Source organism: Pan paniscus, chromosome 18 (genome assembly GCF_029289425.2).
Source record: "Pan paniscus chromosome 18, NHGRI_mPanPan1-v2.0_pri, whole genome shotgun sequence".
Classification (NCBI taxonomy): domain Eukaryota; kingdom Metazoa; phylum Chordata; class Mammalia; order Primates; family Hominidae; genus Pan; species Pan paniscus.
The window spans coordinates 25,083,709-25,099,092 of NC_073267.2; the positions used below are offsets into that span (position 1 = coordinate 25,083,709).

The 15,384-nt window shown below is 47.9% G+C and overlaps 1 protein-coding gene across 1 annotated transcript in view; it reads left to right on the plus strand.

Moving 5' to 3' along the window:
* The window catches only part of PLK1 (polo like kinase 1), a 17,409-nt gene continuing 2,025 nt past the window's right edge, over positions 1–15,384 (plus strand). Inside the window, exons 1-6 of the mRNA XM_003813703.5 lie at positions 1–6,378; positions 7,124–7,292; positions 7,966–8,110; positions 9,116–9,209; positions 10,926–11,145; positions 14,510–14,665. Of these exons, the coding sequence (XP_003813751.4) occupies positions 5,542–6,378; positions 7,124–7,292; positions 7,966–8,110; positions 9,116–9,209; positions 10,926–11,145; positions 14,510–14,665 (1,621 nt within the window). The 5' untranslated portion in view covers positions 1–5,541. The remainder of the gene's footprint in view (positions 6,379–7,123; positions 7,293–7,965; positions 8,111–9,115; positions 9,210–10,925; positions 11,146–14,509; positions 14,666–15,384) is intronic.

The following is a 15,384-nucleotide window of genomic DNA, read 5'->3' on the forward strand; positions in this document are numbered from 1 at the left end:
CTCTACTAAAAATACAAAAAAATTAGCCAGGCATGGTGGCGGGTGCCTGTATTCCCAGCTACTTGGGAGGCTGAGGCAGGAGAATGGCGCGAACCCGGGGGGCGGAGCTTGCAGTGAGCCGAAATTGTGCCACTGCACTCCAGCCTGGGCGACAGAGCGAGACTCCGTCTCAAAAACAACAACAACAACAACAACAACAAAAATTCCATGTTGACAAGGATGGGAATATGAGAACATGGAAACAGCTATGAAAAGACATAAGAGAATTAGGAGCATTTTCTTTAATATATCATCATTTTTTTAAAAAAAACTTGCTTGTATTTGTTTATTTTTTAAATAGAGACAGGGTTTTACCATGTTGCCCAGACTAGTCTTGAACTCCTGGGCTCAAGCGATCTTGGCCTCCCTAAGTGCTGGGATTACAGTCATGAGCCACTGTGCCCCGCCATTTTTTAGTAAACCTTTCTAATGGAACAAGTAAAACACATGCAGTGGATGCTCAGCAGGCCTTGAGTGTGTGAATGAAAAATATTTGAACTTGTTTTTACTGGTTGATTTCATTGCTTAAAAAACATACCTTAGCTGGACACAGTGGCGTGCGCCTGTAGTCCCAGCTACTCATCTCTTAAAAAAAAAGTTTTATGCTTGTTAATTTCATAAATGCTAGAGGGATCACCCTAATCAAATAAAGCTACTCAAAAATAAAATATGAAAGGTGTTAGTGGGATACAGCTTTCTAGTTTTTTGCCACTAGTGGATAGGTTGGAATTTAAATTCTCCGGATATTGGAACCAGAACAGGCTGTAACTGATTATTTTTGCTGTGATTCGTGCCTATTGGAGCCTCGGCAAAGAGGGAGACAACATGTAAAGAAAAGCAATCTGTTTGGAAAATGAAAATACAGTTAAATTGCTAATGAACCCTTGTCAAAATTAAATGTCTACCCTTAGAGGCTGATGATTGTCTAGTCTAATATGCAGTTTTTTTGAGTGGGTCAATTGGATTCTAAGACCAACAAGATAAAAAGGCAGTGTTGCATGTCACTTGGACCACAGCTGTCTGGCCATGCAGCATGCCTTCACTGCTGCTGAAGAAAAGCAGCTGGCTTGTTCAGAATCTCAAATTCCCAGATCCTAATTGCCTGGCCCTGACTCTAAGCTGAAACCTGCTACTGTCTGCCTTGAGCCGTTTCAGCCTCAACACGAGCTATGCTGAACTGAAAGCAGGCACAGGCTCAATGACCAGGACTCAGACGTTGGGGCCGTTGGAGATTAAGGACCCCCTCCATGGAGCACTAAACTATGAAAACGTCCTGGAACCTGGCTGAAAAGGGCTTATTCTCTAATGGGACCATCTAAGATCAAGCTGCTGATAGGCTCTTTGTCTCTAATACAGAGGCTAATTGCATTCCTAACTTCTAATATTTGCCAAACGCTCCAAGCTGGGGAAGGGCACATCGCAAGGACTATGACCTCTCCTCCTGCTTTTGACAGACCAGACTCAAACCTTCTCTGGGGCTTCTCTCACTGCTGTTGACTTGTTGCATTCAGCTTTTGGGATTAGTTGCAGCTTGCAACAGTGGACTGACAGCCTGACTCTACTTCCCTCACTTTTCTCCCAGCACACACAGCTTAGTAAGGTAGGTGGATTATTAAAACGTAGCTGTCCCCAGAAAGGTATTAGGCTTTTCTAGTCTGCTCATTGAATAATCAGGACAAAAGGGGTGGAAGATTATGTAAACATATTTTGAAATTTTTAAAAATTCAGGGTTTCATCCTTATTAGTTTGCTAAGGATACCATAACAAAGTACCCCAAACTGAGTGACTTACACAATAGAAACTTATTTTCCTGCAGTTCTGGAGGCTGAAAGTCCAGGACAAGGTGTCGACAGCTTTAGATTCTTCTGAGGCCTCTCTGCTTGGCTTGCAGATGGCTGCCTTCTTACTGTGTCCTTGTATGGTCCCTCTGTCTGTGTGTCTGTGTCCTAATCTTCTCTTTTAATAAGGATACCACTCAGGTTGGATTAGGGCCCATCCTAACAATCTCGTTTTAACTTAGTTACCTCTTCAGGGCCTATCTTCAAATATACTCACATTTTGAGGTATAGGTAGGTGGTTAGGGCTTCAGCATGAATTTTTGTGGGGACATAGTTCAACCCTCCACACATAATTACCAATTTCTGAATGTCTTTCTGGTTAAGTTGCATAAAAACGTTTATCTACTTGAACTCTAGGATGATAGTTAAAAAAAAAAAATGTTGGCCAGGCGCAGTAATGGATGCATATGATCCCAGCACTTGGGGAGGCTGAGGTGGGCAGATTGCTTGAGCTCAGGAGTTCAAGACCAGCCTGGCAACATGGTGAAACCCTGTGTCTACAAAAAATGCAAAAATTAGCTGGACATGATGGCATGTGCCTTTGGTTCCAGCTACTTAGGAGGCTGAGGTAGGAGGATGGCTTGAGCCCAGGAGGCGGAGGTTGCAGTGAGCCAAAATCGTGCCACCGCACTCTAGCCTGGGCAACAGAGCCAGACCATGTCTCAAAAAAAAAAAAAAAAAAAGTTTATCTACAAAAATGCTTTTGTGCCTCTTACATACAACCCTTCCAGAGGAAAGGCCTAGCTGAGAGTAAGAGATGGTTGAAAAAATGCAATGTTATGATTGCTGAACAGGGTACGACTGTTTTTGTAATATTGGAGAAAATAATTAAAGCCTGGCACCTGGGGAGGCTTGATCCCTGGAAGCCTCCTCTTGCTGAAGGAAAATTCCCAGTGCTGCCTTTCCATGTGCTGTGAGTGCTTTGAGTTCAGACTGACAACAGAGTGGGTCTAGCTCCTATGCTTTCCATGAAGATCTCCCACAAATGTCATCCATGCTCATGAGATGGATCAACTTGTATCCTGAACAAGCAAAACTGTTTGGGACTCACTGCCTTCAGGCAGTCCCTTGGAAGCCAAGGACTCTGGTAACTTTTCAGATGGGACTGGAAACACTAGGGCAGGAGTTCCCCTGGTGGGAGGTCTGTTCACCTGTACGGCCTAATGGATGTCCTGCTTGAGGTGCCCTAATATTGCAAATTCTTTGTTTACAGGGGTACCACCTGTGCCCCTGGGACTGTGCTTCTGTACATGACCACGACTTTCATGATGTCCCCTCAGCCCTGGAAAGCATTTGGGTTAGCTTCCACTTACTGGTCAGAGTTATACTGTGCCTGAATTGATGCCTCAGGTCAGGTTGAAAAAAAAAAAAAAAAAGGTTCAGACAGCAATTAAGGGCTGGGCACGGTAGCTTATGCCTGTAATCCCAGCACTTTGGGAGGCTGAGGCGGGCAGATCACCTGAGGTCAGGAGTTTGAGACCAGCCTGACCAACATAGTGAAAAGTAAAAATACAAAAATAAAAAAAATTAGCTGGGTGTGGTGGTGTGCACCTGTAGTCCCTACAAAAATAAAAAAATTAGCTGGGTGTGGTGGTGTGCACCTGTAGTCCCAGCTACTCGGGAGGCTGAGGCAGGAGAATCGCTTGAACCCAGGAGGTGGAGGTTGCAGTGAGCCAAGATCACGCCACTGCACTCCAGCCTGGGTGACAGAGCGAGACTTCATCTCCAAACAAACAAACAAACAAAAGGAATTAAGGAGGAAGCCACCTGGCTTTCTAAGATAGACTTTATGGTTAATGGGATTTATTTTAGCTGGTTAAGTCCAGGACCCCTACCAGGAAGAACTGAGGTCCATACTTGAAGTTGGTCTCACCCTTTTGCATGGGGTCCTACTAATAATAATTTTGCTGTAAAGAAGCCTCAATAAGGAGATGGACTGTGTGAAAAGAGATGAGAAAGCAGGCCTGTTTGCAAGGCTGGCCCTTGGCTGGCATCTGAAAGCTTGGATTTCTCATTACTCCCTAAATGATAAGAGTGGCTCACTGTGCCTAAACTGTTTGTACAAACAATGTGGGTTATGCCCAACATCTGCTTTCCTTTTGGGAGTCAGATTTTCATATGTGTTAGGCAGAGGATGAGGTGAGCAGCTCCCAATGAGAACCCTGAACACAGTCTGTAATGAGCTTCCCTTGTATACAACATTGCACATGGGTTGTCACAACTGATTGCTGGAGGAATTGTGTCCTATGTGACTCTGCTGGGAGAGGACTGTGGGAGGCTTACACCTGGTTTCCCTGTACTTTGTCCATGCACTTTTTTCCTTTGCTGATTTTGCTTCCTAGCCTTTCGCTGTAGTAAAACATAGCCATAAGTATGACTACAGGCTGAGTCTGTGAATCTCCTAGTACATCATCAGACTAGGAGGTGGTGGTGTTGGCACCCCCAGCACAGGGCACAAGGGAGACTTGCAGGGTGTTTGTCATGTTCTCTTTCTCAATCTGGGTGTGGTTTACAGATTTGTTCAGTTTGTGAAAATTCACTGAGCTCTATGTGCAATTATAATATGTACATTTTTTCTGTAAGTGTATTAAATTTCAATAAAAAGAATAATTCACACCATAGGGGTACAAAATAACTTAATTTTTCAAAGTCTTCCTTTTATTCAGCCAACATTTTAGTAAGTACTGTTTTTTTTACCAAGCACTGCTCTGGGAGCTTGGACATGGGGTAGAAAGGACGGCATCATTGTCCTCATTGTCCTTCGGCTTAGCTGCAAGGCAGGTGAAGAGTGCTTAGAGTATGGTTGATTTTTGCTGGGCTCTATGAAGGATCAGAGGGTGCTGAGGAGGCACAGAGAAAGAGCTTCTAACTTGGGTATTTTACTGTTCCAGGGTTGCCACTCAAGTACCTACAGAACAAACGGGTGTAGCTGGAAACTGTGGCAAACTGAAAGCATGTAGGCACGGAGTAAGTAGCTAGAGCTGATTTTTTTCAGTAAAGGCCACAAATCCCAACTTTTATGAGCTCCTCTTTTAAATGCTGTAAATGTTTTACAGTGGCGGGGCGTGGTGGCTCACGCCTGTAATCCCAGCACTTTGGGAGGCCGAGGGGCAGATCACTTGAGGTCAGGAGTTCAAGACCAGCCTGGCCAACATGGTGAAACCTTTTCTCTACTAAAATTACAAAAATTAGCCGGGCATGGTGGTGCATGCTTGTAATTCCAGCTGCTTAGGAGGCCGAGGCGGGAGGATTGCTTGAACCCGGGAAGCAGAGGTTGCAGTGAGCTGAGATCGTGCCACTGCACTCCAGCCTGGGCGACAGAGCAAGATTCCGTCACACAAAAAAAGGGGGGGGCGTGGGGGGCGGCCAAACCAAACCCCGCAAGACACATTTGGCTATGACCTGCCAGTTTGCTAGGCATTCTTCCAACCTTCCCTCCCTCTGACCAAGAAACTGAGTGTCCACTATTTTAGGCCCTGGGAAATTCAGTAGCGAGCAGACCAGACAGCTTCGTTGCATCATGGGGGCTCTGGTACTGTGCTTCTCCAACTTCAGGATGTGTAGGAATCACCTGAGCAGTCTTGTTGAGAGGCGGACACTGACTCGGGAGGTCTGGGGTAGGGCCTGAACGTTTGCCTTTGCGGTTCTAACAAGCTCTCAGGTGATGGCGATGCTACTGTTCCCTGGCCCCGAGGTGGAGGAAGATTTAAGTAAAAGCTTCCTGGAGGAGGCGCAAGTGAACCGCAGGAGCTTTCCCGGACGCCCGAGAAAGGGAGAAACCCCGAAGGAATTCCTCCTCTCTCGGGGCTGGGTCTCCGCATCCACGCCGGGTTTGGTTTCCCAGGCTATCCCACGTGTTCTGGCGTCCGTGTCAATCAGGTTTTCCCCGGCTGCGTCCGGGTTTAAAGGCTGCTGCTGCGCAGGGCGCTCCCATGGTGCCGCGCGGCGGGCGGGTTTGGATTTTAAATCCCCGCGGCCAATCAGTGGCGCGCAGGCTTTTGTAACGTTCCCAGCGCCGCGTTTGAATTCGGGGAGGAGCGGAGCGGTGCGGAGCTTCTGCTCGGATCCAGGTCTGCAGAGCAGCTTCGGGAGCATGAGTGCGGCAGTGACTGCAGGGAAGCTGGCACGGGCACCGGCCGACCCTGGGAAAGCCGGGGTCCCCGGAGTTGCAGCTCCCGGAGTTCCGGCGGCGGCTCCACCAGCGAAAGAGATCCCAGAGGTCCTAGTGGACCCACGCAGCCGGCGGCGCTATGTGCGGGGCCGCTTTTTGGGCAAGGGCGGCTTTGCCAAGTGCTTCGAGATCTCGGACGCGGACACGAAGGAGGTGTTCGCGGGCAAGATTGTGCCTAAGTCTCTGCTTCTCAAGCCGCACCAGAGGGAGAAGATGTCCATGGAAATATCCATTCACCGCAGCCTCGCCCACCAGCACGTCGTAGGATTCCACGGCTTTTTCGAGGACAACGACTTCGTGTTCGTGGTGTTGGAGCTCTGCCGCCGGAGGGTGAGTGTCGCTGCTGGGGAACTGGAACTGCCTGCGGGGCAGTTGGAGCGCCCAGACCTGGAGCTGCTGGAAAGAGTGCCCAGCAAGGGAGAGCCTGGGACTTGGAGCTGCTAGAGAAGGGTGCGGGGAGCCTCCCGCTTAGGTATGGAAAGTGTCTTTGGTAAGGGCTTCTTGGCTCTGGGAGCTGCTAGAGGAGGGGGTTCCAGTGAAGTGGAGTCTGAGTCATGTTGCTGATAGGGAAGTCAGCTTCTGGACGCGAGGTGCTGGGGGGAGGGGTGCTGGTAATGGACGCTAGGGCCCTGGTGTGCCCAGGGAGGAGTCCCAGGTTAGTGATGCCGCGCCCTGGGAGCTTCTGGGGTGGAGCTGGGTCAGTGTGGGGGGGTAGTTGGAGCCAGACTTCGGACCTTCCGGGGGAGATAAGAGTCAGGAAAGGGATCTGCTGCTGGGGACTCGGAGCTTCCGGAGTGGGGCTGAGAGAGGACCCCCAGGTAAGGGGGGAAGCTAGTAGGAGAAGGGGTGCTGCGAATGGTTGTGGACAGTGTTGAGGCAGGGTCCAGATGCCGTTATGCTGGAGAAGGATTGGGGTGGGGGCATAGGGAAGGAGAGAAACCCACCAAGACCCCTCTTTCATCCCTTGGGAGTCCAGAGTCCAGTCCTGTGCTTCCTTTGCCTGGTAACCCTCTCCCTTCCCCACCGGCCTCAATCCACCTCCCCATCCCTCCTGCCCTCTCCTTCCCACCCACAGTCTCTCCTGGAGCTGCACAAGAGGAGGAAAGCGCTGACTGAGCCTGAGGCCCGATACTACCTACGGCAAATTGTGCTTGGCTGCCAGTACCTGCACCGAAACCGAGTTATTCACCGAGACCTCAAGCTGGGCAACCTTTTCCTGAATGAAGATCTGGAGGTGAAAATAGGTGAGTTGCTGAGACTGCAGGGGTGCTTGACATCACTACAAGAGGCTGGAATTTGGAGGAGACTGGGAGAAAGGAAGGAGACAAAGAACCCATAAGTCAGTATCTTGCCTACAGATGCATTATTTTTTTGTGCCCCAATACAACATTTTTCTTTTTTTTACAAAGAATTTGAATTTGTTTTTATTTTTTAAATTGGAAGGTTTGATTGAACAAAAAGTTTGATTCAGAGCTCCTTTTAAACAGGTGAAAGCTCCAGTAATATGAGGACAGCATTTTCTTAGGGCAGCCCTTTGCTGGGCTGGAAAACAGCTGTCCCCTTCAGACTTGTTTGTCACAGTCTCTACTTCTCCCTATTACTTCTTCACAGACTTGCCAAGTCTTGGAGGTTAACTTGCTTGATCCTTGAAGGCACTGGAGTTTTACTATCCCTGTCAGTTCCTGTTCCAAAGCATAGCCCCTTTCTAAAAGGAGGGGTGAGAAGTGTCACTGGAGGCACCTCCCTGGTGTCAGCATGGGAGGAAGATTCCTGGGCAAGCCTTGCTACATACAAGGAGCAGAGGCTTGTGGGATCAGATGGCCCTGGTTCTGGATGGTCAAACCTTAACTAGCCTTCTGCATTGACAGATGTCAGAGGCTGGCATCTAAGTACCCACTCTTCCTCCCTCTGTCCCAGGGGATTTTGGACTGGCAACCAAAGTCGAATATGACGGGGAGAGGAAGAAGACCCTGTGTGGGACTCCTAATTACATAGCTCCCGAGGTGCTGAGCAAGAAAGGGCACAGTTTCGAGGTGGATGTGTGGTCCATTGGGTGTATCATGTAAGTTGGGAGTTGTCTCTGGACCTACCTGGTCTCAGCAGGGGCAACTTTGGGACATCCTACCTGGCTGAACTTTTCTGTGGACCTTTCGGCCTGCTTTACAGAAAGCCTACTCCAAGGGACAAGTCATCCCCAAACAAAGCCTAATTGTCATATCTTTCCCTGTCACTGGTGTATCCTGTCGGATTTCTGCAGCCTAGGTCATGGGTACAGTGGAGGAGGAGGAGGGAGAGTCTCCACAACCTTACTGTAGTCCTTTGCTAGAGTTGTCCACAGGGCAGCATCACCATCATCTGGGAACTTGTATACACAATCTCAGGACCCAGACTACTTACTGGATCGGAATCTGGATTTTTAACAAGGTCCCTTGGTGATTCCCATGCACAATAAGGTCTTAAACACCGATGAGCATTAGCATGGTGGGGGAAATTAGGCCAGGAGTTACAGACTGAAAGATGAGGTGCCAGTGGTCTGTCTGGATTGAGACCATCAGCAGCGGTTGGTGGCAGGCAGAGGCTTGGGCCTTTTCAGGTGTTATCTTTCTTGTTTTGGGCCTAGGTACTGGAGAGTTAGAAATGAGTTGTAGCAATGGCTTTCATACGTCTTTGCAGTGGGGTTTTTTCAAATGAAAACTTGAAGACTTAAGTACAGAACTGCTAAAGGTGTAGCTGCTTCTGTAAGCGCAGGTAGCCCTTTGACCTGTTTTGCATGACAGGCAGCATCTGAGGCCCTTGCACAGAGTCCTAGATGACCACAGGCTATAGCTAAAAAATCACTGGCCCTTAAGAATCCTGGTCTCACCACGTGTATTCTGCTGAGGGCTTATTCTAGCCAATGTCATGGCTCCTGGGACTGCTCAGTGGACTTAGGGATTGTCTTCAGGGGCCCCAGAGTTAGAGTGAGTGTCCAGAGGATGCCTGACCTTTGTTCTGACCCTGAGATGATTTCTCTTATGTCTGGGTTGTGGCTGGGAGACTGGTGCCAAATCCTACCTTGTGCTTACAGGTATACCTTGTTAGTGGGCAAACCACCTTTTGAGACTTCTTGCCTAAAAGAGACCTACCTCCGGATCAAGAAGAATGAATACAGTATTCCCAAGGTGACTAATGATGCTTTAAGTTTACATTTATTTTGTTTTCCCCAGAAGCTGTTTATGGAGCCCAGCAATATCCTAGGACCAGAAATAGGTCTATCCCACCTCTAAGGTAGCCACAGAGCTTGAGAGGGCCTGTGTCTGAAATTGCATACAGTACTTGACATGTTATGTGCACATAAGCATTTTTTCTAGGGGGAGAGAGTTGGCAGATTCTCAAGAGACTGGGTAACCCAAAAGTTGTGTAAAAAGCAAAAAACAAAGGAGGTAGGAAGGAGTAGGAGGCAAAAGTGCTTAAGCTTTAGAAATGGATTATCTTAATTCAAATGGATTCTGCCACTTAGCGAGATCACATTGGGCAAATGGCCTGCATCTTTTTTTTTTTATTTTTTATTTTTTTATTTGAGGTGGAGTTTTGCTCTTGTTGCCCAGTGCAGTGGCATGATCTTGACTCACTGCAACCTCCACCTCCCAGGTTCAAGCGATTCTCCTGCCTCAGCCTCCCAAGTAGCTGGGATTACAGGCACCCACCACCTCGCCTGGCTTTTTTTTTTGTATTTTTTTTTGTATTTTTAGTAGAGATGGGGTTTCACCATGTTGGCCAGGCTGGTCTCGAACTCCTGACCTCAGGTGATCCACCCGCCTTGGCCTCCCAAAGTGCTGGGATTACAGGCGTGAGCCACCATGCCCAGCCTGGCCTGCATCTTCTGAACCATAGTTTCCATCTATAAAGTGGAGTTCCTGCCTTGGAGCACCTCACAGAGTGCCTTGCATGTGGTGAGTGCTCTCAGAATTATGAATCACTGTGAATCCCAGGGCTTCCTAATGGCATAGTGGTGTGCATTTTCTTTTTTTTGTTTGTTTTGAGATGGAGTCTCGCTCTGTCGCCCAGGCTGGAATGCAGTGGTGCAATCTCGGCTCGCTGCAAGCTCCGCCTCCCAGGTTCACGGCATTCTCCCGCCTCAGCCTCCTGAGTAGCTGGAACTACAGGCACCCGCCACCATGCCCGGCTACTTTTTTCTATATTTGTGGTAGAGACAGGGTTTGACCGTGTTAACCAGGATGGTCTCGATCTCCTGACCTTGTGATCCACCTGCTTCGGACTCCCTAAGTGCTGAGATTACAGGCGTGAGCCACCGCGCCCGGCTGTGGTGTGCATTTTCACAACCACCAACAGAAATACATTTAAAGGAATAGCTGCTTCCTGCAGAAGCCTAGCACACAGCCAGTTTGAAGTGTAGTGTCCTTGTGTGAAGCCAGGAGGCCTGTCACCATAAGGACAGACATAGTAAATCCATCACAAAGTGTCAGTTCATTGTCAGAGACAGCATGGAATCAAGCCAGCTAGACAAGGCCTTCACCCTCTCTGTGCCTCACTTTCCTCTTCTGTGAAAAAGGGATGATAATAGATCCCCACCCCTTAGATGAGTTGGTGAGGGCTAAGTGAGCTAAACACAGGCGTGCTTAGAATGCTTTCCTGGCACATAGTGAGTGCTAGGAAAGTGAGTTGGTGTTCGGCCACAGGCCACCCTTCTGTCAATGGTGCTCAGTAAAGCTGACAGTGGAGAACTTGGCATTGAACCAAGTTGTGAACCACTGACCTGTGGTGTATTTGAGACTGGGGGCTGCATGTGGGCTGGGGACCTGCAGCTCCTTTGAGGCCGTACTGTACTCCGGGTCCCCTTCACATTCTGCTTATGGCTGTCCCTCTCTCTGTCCCAGCACATCAACCCCGTGGCCGCCTCCCTCATCCAGAAGATGCTTCAGACAGATCCCACTGCCCGCCCAACCATTAACGAGCTGCTTAACGACGAGTTCTTTACTTCTGGCTATATCCCTGCCCGTCTCCCCATCACCTGCCTGACCATTCCACCGAGGTTTTCGATTGCTCCCAGCAGCCTGGACCCCAGCACCCGGAAGCCCCTCACAGTCCTCAATAAAGGTACAACAAGGGTCTGGGTAAGAGAGCAGACCCCCCAGAGAAAGCCCAGGTTGTAGGGGTTTGTGCAGCTTAGTCCCTGGCCGAGAGCTCAGGTGTGGAGTAGGACAGGCCTCTGTCCTTCAATCCGTGGTTCCAATGCCCATCTGCTCCTCGGCCCTGCCAGGAAAGACGGACCTTACCATGGCTGGATAAACGTACCATGCCCAAGAAGAAGAAAATGGATTGAATGCCAAGCCTGAAAAATTATTTCAAATCACTTGAATTAATTTAATTTTTTGGAGACAGGGTCTCTCCTCTATTTTCCAGGTTGGAGTGCAGAGGCACAATCACAGCTCACTGCAGCTTTCAATTCTAGGACTCAGTTGATCCTCCCATCTCAGCCTCCCAAGTAGCTGGGACTGTCAGGCATGCACCACCATGCCTGGCTGATTTTTCTAATTTTTGTAGAGACAGTGTTTTGCCATGTTGCCCAGGCTGGTCTTGGAACTCCTGGGCTCAAGCGATCCTTTCACCTCCACCAAAGTGTTGGGATGACAGGCATGAGCTGCTACATCTGGCCTTTAAAAAAATTTCTAACACTTTTTCATGATTCATTGAAAAACATAAAAATTTCCCTTTTTTTTGTGGCATGATCCCGGCTCACTGCAAGCTCTGCCTCCCGGGTTCACGCCATTCTCCTGCCTCAGCCTCCTGAGTAGCTGGGACTACAGGCGCCCGCCACCATGCCCGGCTGTTTTTTTGTATTTTTTAGTAGAGACGGGGTTTCACTGTGTTAGCCAGGATGGTCTCGATCTCCTGACCTCATGATCTGCCTGCCTCGGCCTCCCAAAGTGCTGAGATTACAGGCGTGAACCACCAGGCCCGGCCTTTTTTTTTTTTTTTTTTTTTTTGGAGACAGGGTCTGGCTCTGTCTCCTAGGCTGGAGTGGAGTGGTATGATTTCGATTTCACTAAGGATACATAGTTTTAAAAAGTCACTTGAAATACTTTTTTTTCTCTGGATATATCACCAATTTGATGTACAACTTCAGTTCATTTTTCAGTTTTCAATTTTTAGGTATTGGTTTTTCTTAAACTTCATTTTGGAATAATTTTAGGCTTATACAGAAAAGTTGCAACAACAACAAAAAACTCCCCAGAGTTCCTACATACCTTGCAGCAATTATTACAGTGGAATTTTTTTTGAGACAGGTCTCAGGACTTGCTGTCACCCAGGCTGGAATGCAGTGGCTCACTCATAGCTTACTGCAGCCCCAACATCCTGGGCTCAAACAGTCCCCCTGCCTCACCCTCCAGAGTAGCTAGGACTACAGGCATGTGCCACCATACCCAGCTAATTAAAAAATTTTTTTCTTTGGGAGGCCGAGGTGGGTGGATTGCCTGAGCTCAGGAGTTCGAGATCAGCCTGGGCAACATGGCGAAACACTGTCTCTACTAAAAATACAAAAGACTAGCCGGGCGTGGTGGTGTGCACCTGTAATCTCAGCTACTCGGGACACCGAGGCACAAGAATCACTTGAACCTGGAAGGCGGAGGTTGCAGTGAGCCGAGGTCTCACCACTGCACTCCAGCCTGGGCAACAGAGCAAGACTCTGTCTCAAAAAAAAAAAAAAATTTTTTTTTGTAAAGACAAGATCTTACTATGTCGACCAGGCTTATCTCAAACTCCTGCCCTCAAGTGATCCTCCTCGGCCTCCCAAAGTGTTAGGATTTACAGGTGTGAGCCACTGTGCCCTGCCTAGAGTGATGTTCTAATGGTAATTTTTCTTTTCCTCACTTTTTCTGCATTTAATAATTGGAATTCTTCTGTAAGGAAGAGCTGTTCCTTCTCTCCGATTGATTTATTTATTTGGTTGTGTCTGAAATAGACTCATGGATATTTTTATTCTTTGGGCTATATTTTAAAGGATTACTTATTTCTCTGCTTTTATTTATTTTTTTTAATTTGAGACAGGGTCTTGCTCTGTCTCCCGGGCTGGAGTGCAGTGGCACAGTCGTACCTCACAGTAGCTTTGATCTCCTGGGCTCAAGTGATCCTCCAGCCTCAGCCTCCCAAGTAGTTGAGACTTTAGGCATGTGCCACCGCGTCTGACCAATTTTTAAATTTTTGGTAGAGATGAGGTCTTGCCCACACTGGTCTCAAACTCCTGAGCTCAAGTGATCCTCCTGCCTCAGACTCCTACTTTCTTTCTTTCAGTTTTAATTTTTCATATAGCATTTTAAAAACTTAAGGAAATTTTCAGTTACCCGAAGGTGGAGAGAACTGTATGATGAGTCCCATGTTTCATCTATTTTTACTAGTTATCAACATTTGGACACTCTTGTTTTATTTATTCCAGCCTCCTGCCTTTTTTGTTACTGGTGTTTTAAAAAATTATTATTTACTATTTAGTATTATTTATTTGAGACAGTCTTGCTTTGTTGCCCAGGCTGGAGTGCTGTGGCAAGGTCATGGCTCACTGCAGCCTCCACCTCCTGCGTTCAAGTGACTCTCCCACCTCAGCCTCCCAAGTAGCTAGGACTACAGGTGTGCCACCATGTCTAGCTAGTTTCTGTATTTTTAGTAAAGACAGGGTTTTGCCATGTGGCTCAGGCTGGTCTCAAACTCCTGAGCTCAAACAATCTACCTGCCTCGGTCTCTCATAGTGTTGGGATTACAAGTGTGAGCCACTGGGCCTGGCCTTGCTGGAGTGTTTAAAGCAAATCCCTAATATCTTATTATTTCATACCCAAGTCCCTATCATGACATCGTTTTTTAATTGAAAACTTAAACATTTTATATTATACAAGGAGAATTAGCACATGTTGGTGGGGGAATAAATAAATAAGCAAAAAGACAATAAAAATAATCTGTGTTTCTACTGCCCAGATATAATCAGCGTTAAAATTTCATGTTATCTTTTCAAGCTTTTTTGGTTATAAATAAGCATATAAAGCAAATTTTGGGGTGGAAAAAAATTTCTTGTGTTTCTATTTAAATGCCTACTGAATCCATTCTGTGGATGAACTGAACTACTCAGCCCTTCCATCTGCCTGGATGCTGAAGATGCTTTCCATTCTTTGCTCAAAGCTGGGCAGCTCTGAGCTGCTGGTGCCTTCAAGCTGTTTGCCTGAGTGGCAGGTCATCCTGCAGGGCCACACCACACCGTTGGGTCAGAGGCCACAGCTTCTGAAGATCTGTTGCCTCACAGTGAGCACTATGTGCCTGTCACCTGAGCATGGCAGCTGCTGCTCTAATAACCAGGCATTGAATCAGTTTCCCCAAAGCAGTGGTAGCTAAGAGAATTTTTCTTTCGGAAGAGTTTCAGCTGTGGCAGAGGAGTCCCGTGCCCTTCCCAACGCCCCTGTTTTTGTCACCTTCCTAGGCTTGGAGAACCCCCTGCCTGAGCGTCCCCGGGAAAAAGAAGAACCAGTGGTTCGAGAGACAGGTGAGGTGGTCGACTGCCACCTCAGTGACATGCTGCAGCAGCTGCACAGTGTCAATGCCTCCAAGCCCTCGGAGCGTGGGCTGGTCAGGCAAGGTGGGTACTGCGGGGCCCTGGGCGGGGCAGGATTGCTTGGGGCATCTGGAAAAGGCAGGAGGAGCCTTAGCCAACAAAGCACTGGTGACTTGTTCAGGCCCTGTCTCCATAGGACCATTGGTTTCCCCATTTCCTGATATCCAAGGCCCTGCTTCCGTGGCTCCTGCCGCCTTTTCTGATCCATCTTTTTTACTCTAGCACCTCGATGTGCCACCTTCATACACTGTTTCTTTTGCTCAGTAAGTTCCTATTGTTTCTTCAAGACCCTTGAAATAACAGACCCAGATGTACTGCAGCCTCAGGGCTTTCTCCCTGGTCCTGGCATGAAAGCACTTCTTCCAGACACCACATGGCTCACACTGTGGCCTCCTTCAAGTGTCTGCTCCAGTGTCAGCTCTGTGAGCATCTCCCTGGCCCCTCTGCTGGTGCTTCTCATCCTCTTGCCCACTGCATAGTTCTCCATAACACTTCTCACCCAACGTAGTCCAACATGTCCTTCTTTGTTTATTGGATTTAAATTAAGGGGTTTGTTGCATGCACTGAACATAACATTTTGATGTGTTTGCAACTGGCTTCTGTCTTCACAGTTTCTTAATTACTCCAAACTGGAAAATTAGATGTCTCTGACTCTTACCATGATAGAAGTCACTGATATTTTGCCCATACTTAAATTGATTAGTCTTTGCCCCTACAACCACAGTGTAAGCTCCGTGGAGGCT